This window comes from Culex quinquefasciatus, chromosome 3 (genome assembly GCF_015732765.1).
Source record: "Culex quinquefasciatus strain JHB chromosome 3, VPISU_Cqui_1.0_pri_paternal, whole genome shotgun sequence".
NCBI classification, from domain to species: domain Eukaryota; kingdom Metazoa; phylum Arthropoda; class Insecta; order Diptera; family Culicidae; genus Culex; species Culex quinquefasciatus.
In genome coordinates this window covers 71,346,373-71,351,685 of record NC_051863.1, presented here as the reverse complement: position 1 = coordinate 71,351,685, position 5,313 = coordinate 71,346,373, and the positions used below count along the sequence as shown (strand labels likewise).

At 36.4% G+C, this 5,313-nt stretch overlaps 1 protein-coding gene across 1 annotated transcript; it reads left to right on the top strand.

The window, feature by feature from the left end:
• Positions 1-3,575: 3,575 nt before the first annotated feature.
• LOC6037566 (histone H3) lies at positions 3,576-4,249 on the top strand. Its single transcript, XM_001847412.2, has one exon. The coding sequence runs from the start codon at positions 3,737-3,739 to the stop codon at positions 4,145-4,147; it is 411 nt and encodes a 136-aa protein (XP_001847464.2). The 5' UTR covers positions 3,576-3,736; the 3' UTR covers positions 4,148-4,249.
• Positions 4,250-5,313: the final 1,064 nt, after the last annotated feature.

Here is a 5,313-nt window from a genome sequence, read left to right as displayed (position 1 = left end):
CGATGTTTGCACACTTTTATTGCCAGGGTGGCTAATTTTGCTTTATGGCGGCAAACAAGCGGTAAAACCAAATGGCAGCGTGTTGCTATTATTTGAACTAATTTGCGATGATTCGCTACAGCTTGTGTGCTCCCGTGACCTGTATTGCAATGTAAATAATAGTTTAGTTGCAAAAAGAAGATTTTTTCAGCACGAGCCGTACATTTATCCAACTAGGTTCACCAAGTTGGCTAAATACGGCGAGTGCTGAAAGAATCAAATTTTGCAACGGAAGAGTTAAGAATACATCATTTTTAAATTTATTATAAATTGTTATTCAAAAAACACCCTTTAAATTGTTATATTAGTGAAACATTTGTTTCCTCACTCACACATTCAGATTTGTCGTCAGTATATGTGTCAAACTCCAATATAGTATCGAACAGTATTACTTTTCGATACTGGCTCTGAAAAGTTTAACTTTTCAGCATTGAAATGGATGCAAATTAAGAACTATTAAGTAGGGGAGAATAAGAGGAAAAATAATTAATTTCATAACGGAAATAGTAGTTTATGCAACAAGTTGCAAAAAGAGGATTTTTTCAGCACGAGTCGTACATTTATCCAACGAGGTTCACCGAGTTGGATAAACACGAAGAGTGCTGAAAAAATCAAGTTTTGCAACGAGTTCCATAGGGTATTTTAACCATTAGTGGACCCCGTAGTAGAGCCGAAGCGCATTTTTTACAATTTTTCAATATTTTAAGCACTTTTTCATAACCCTTTGTACAAAACAATGAAATCTGAAGTCTTTTGAACAATTTTGACTATTTGTTTCATCAGCTATTTGTTTTTGAACAGAAAAATAGCCATTTGAAAAAAAAGTTTTTTTTTCCTGTCATGGACCCCCTTTTCCTATAGTGGACCCGGGTCCATAATCCGATAGTGGACCCGGGTCCACTATAGGAAACTGTTATTTTTATACCAACTTTCACCGATATTTGATGTTTTGATGCATGGTGTAGGTCAATGATAGATATAATTAATAAAAGATGAATTTTGCTCACTTTTCCTCATAAACAAATATGTTTTGTTAACAATTTTCGCTTAAAACAACAAAAAACCTAACAGACATTTAAACACATTTATTTCCGTATAGGATCAGAGAAAACGTTTCAAAAACTACTGTAAACATGAAAATGATTAAAAAAGTAATTTTGATGCATTTTTTTTTCATATTAATTACATATACAATTACAAATAGTTGACCGAAACAAAACAATAGATTTGTTTACAGTTACTGATAAAATCTCGCGTGTTTATTTTCCAAATATGTTTTGTTATTGATTTATCATTATAAAATATCATATCAAACTACAATTTTGATGTTTCAGTTGAGTACAATTAAGTATATAGTTTTGATTAATGATAAATTCTTATGGCTTCAACATTTTTGATACTTTTAACATGAAAACAACTATTTATACTCATAATTAAAAAAAATGCAATCAGGTTGGTTACAACAAGCATTTATTGTATGATTAAGAGAAACTTTTGCTTAAATACACAGTTTTCTTCATTTTTGAAGGTTAAATTTACAGGGGTCCACTTTTGGAAAAGTTTGGATTTTCGTTGTCCTATATTGGACCCCCCTATTTTTTGCTTGAAAATGAGCAGTTCTTCGTTTTATTTTAATAAAGTTACTTAAACTTACATTATATCGACTTGCTGAAGTTAAATAATCAGTCAAAAAATGATTGGATAGCTAATTCAATCATAAAATATAAATGCAGTTTTGTTGTGAAAATGCTAGTGGCCTTGCCAGATTTCAGATGTCGAACTCAAAACACTTATTTTGGTGAAAAAGACAATTCAATGTTAGTCAACATTGTTTTAAATGATGCTGAACAGCCCAAATAAAAGATTTGTACACAACAACATGCTTGAAATTGTGATTTTATTGAATTTTTCATCAAAAACCCATCAGAGGGTCCACTATAGGAAAGGGGTCCACTAATGGATAACGTACCCTACCCATTTTTTGCAATTCCAAAAAACACACACTGAGTGAAATTTTATGTTAAATTTTCATGTATTTTGTCAATAAATCGTTTGCATCGGCGCCAACCTAGCTATTGCGAGCTTTATGCTCGGCTAGAGTACGGTCAACTAAGCTAAGCTAAGCTAAATCGTTTGAATCAAAAAAAATGTTGAAAAGTGTTACTTTTCAGCATTTATTTTGAAAAGTGTTGCTATTTGATTCTGTTATTTTTGGTACAGAAAAGTAGGCTATTTCGTCGTTCAAGAATGACAGGAAAAGTAAGTAGTTTCACGACGGAACTGCAAAAAAATGGATTTTACATGTTATTGGTAGCATCATTTTACACATTGTGAATATTTTTCCATTTCAATTTGCTATTTCTGGACACATCCGAACTATAAAGCAACAAAAAATTGAAGTATGCGCGACTTAACCACTTTATAATTTATTCAAACATTGAATACATAAGAGTGTGTCGCGAAACGGATTGGTGTGGGACACTCACAAATCCTCAAAACTACCTTCCTGGCCTCTTTCGCCATCACTCACAACAATTCCTGTTTCACCAGCCCAGCGGGATTTGGCAAATTCCGCATCAAAATCCGGATCGCCAATTAAAACCAAAACACTAGTTTTGCTGCCTCTGATATAACACTTTTTAAACTCGTTGATGGTCGGTTGCTTTTAAATCACTTTTTAACCGTTGGTACAGAGCACACGCACAAAACCCAGATGTAAATGTGGCAAAATATTGGATGTACATCAGCAACATGCTTGTCATCTGAGGACCAGCAAACAAGTTTGCCAAATTCAACCCAACATGTTTGTGGGTTCAGGAAACAGGATTGTTATCATCAAGGGGTAGCTTGTTAGTAATTCCAAAATGTAAACGTATGATTTGAGTTGACGAATATGCTTGTTGAAACTGTAATTGTGGTCGTTTCGTTGCATAATCTGAATTGTTGTTTGGAATTTCGGATCATTCTTTTTTATTGTTTATGATGAATTCAAGAAGATTTTTACATGTTTTTTATGTAATTGCGCAGAAAAAGTTTAAAAAATGTGGTGGAGTTATTTCTTTATTGACAAACAAGATATTCATTTGTTTCGGCATTTTTTATTTCGTTTTAAAAAAAAAACAAGATAAATGATACAGTGATAATAATATTCAACGGAGTGCACACAGATTTTTGTAAAACGAATCAAATAGTTTGATATTTGGATAATTTGTCTAATCATTGGATAATCTGTCTAATCATTGATAAACGCATCTTTTAACTCCCGATTTACACGAAATCAGATCACCAAGAAATCTTCAAAAAAGGGTAACTTCTGTAAAGGATCATGTTTCCTATGTATCAAGAAAACCGTTGCAGTTTTTTTATTTATCACTTATGTTCCTTCAGGGTATACCAATCAGTCCCTTTAAATATCCTGAAAGGTTTTCACTTTTTTTCTGTAAATGCATCATGTAACAATATAGCATCGTCCCTAGAAAATGTCTTCCGAGGAGTGCAAGAATAGAACCCCTTTAAATTTTTGCACCCCAAAATTCTGAAGAACAGATGTTTCTTGAACGGCAGATGTTTCGTCCTTTTTACCTGGGTCTCAATGAATTTCCTCCTATAAATACCGTTGGCACATCCTTGTTCTTCATCAGTAAGATTTGAAATCGTCACCAGTAATCATCTAACGAACCCTTGAAGTGCAACAGCGATGGCCCGTACCAAGCAAACCGCTCGCAAGTCCACCGGAGGAAAGGCCCCCCGCAAGCAGCTGGCCACGAAGGCGGCCCGTAAAAGTGCTCCGGCCACCGGTGGAGTGAAGAAGCCTCACCGTTACCGGCCGGGAACGGTTGCCCTGCGGGAGATCCGCCGCTACCAGAAATCCACCGAGCTGCTGATCCGCAAGTTGCCCTTACAGCGGCTGGTCCGCGAGATCGCCCAGGACTTCAAGACCGACCTGCGCTTCCAGAGCTCGGCCGTTATGGCGCTGCAGGAGGCCAGCGAGGCGTACCTGGTCGGACTGTTTGAGGACACGAATCTTTGCGCAATTCACGCCAAGCGAGTCACCATCATGCCCAAGGACATCCAGCTGGCACGGCGGATCCGTGGAGAGAGAGCCTAAGTCGTTTTTCACGGCGAGTCGGGTAACTATACCAAAAAATGTGTGAAATACTTTTTCTCTGCAGGTTTATTTTCAAACCGGCCCTTTTCAGGGCCCCACAAAAATAAAAGAGTTTGTTGAGAAAAAAATCAATCAATTGAATATTAAATTATAATAATTCTTAGACCAACCTCGGTACCAACCGGTTCATTCAATATGGGCTTCATGGAAGTAGCATACAAGGGGTATGAAAAACATTGAATAAAGCTACATGAAAGAGAAAATGAACAGGCCAACCGTTGCTTCGATTCAAGTCGGTTGAATCACTTTTGTTGCAAACAGCAGTACAATGTTGCATGCAATATCTGTGCACTAGGGTAAATTGGCGCAATGCGATTTTTGAATAATAATTACTATGGGAAAAAAATAGATTTTTACTCTTTTGACAAGAGATTTTTTTGTTTTTTTATGAAACTAACGATGAATAAGTATAGTCTATAATTTCCTGAGCGAGAAACAAAGCGGATAATAGTCAGTAAAAATTGTACTTTCTGCCATACAGTCCCATAAAAAAATCAAACCATCCACTTTAACGACCCCCAGGTCTTTGTGGTCTTTATTGCAAGTTTCTGCTCGAATCTACCCAGTCAAATCAATCCGAATTCTGAAACGGAATCTAATTAGAATCGTATACAAATTCCGTTTCAAACGCAACAACCGGTTCCGTGTTCGAATCGGTTGTTGCGTTTGAAACGGAATTTGTATACGATTCTAATTAGATTCCGTTTCGGAATTCGGATTGATTTGACTGAGTAGGAGTCCAAAAGCAATGGGGAAAGCACCCAAATTCTTTTTACTCCAAGGTACCTTCCACCCCAGGATTCCAACTGACGTTATTTGAGAACCGATTCCATCAAATACTCCATGAAAAACGTGGAACTGTTATTTTGACGGTCAAAAATGTGAAAATTGAGCCAGAGGGGTTGGGCATGGTATAGATATTAGGCCTAAAAAAAGTTCTCAGATTCAGACAGTGCCTGGTCACGAAATACACTCAACCCCCGGTGGTTGATCACTTTTTTGTTTGGCACTTTTTGCCTTCCTCACCTCAATGAGGAAAGGCTATAAAATCACTCGAAAAATGAACTTCTTTATTAGACCTCGTAGACCCACCTTCACGTATACCT

Excerpts from the sequence above, each read along its gene's own strand:
- LOC6037566 (XM_001847412.2), top strand. The coding sequence starts at position 3,737 with ATGGCCCGTACCAAGCAAACCGCTCGCAAGTCCACCGGAGGAAAGGCC.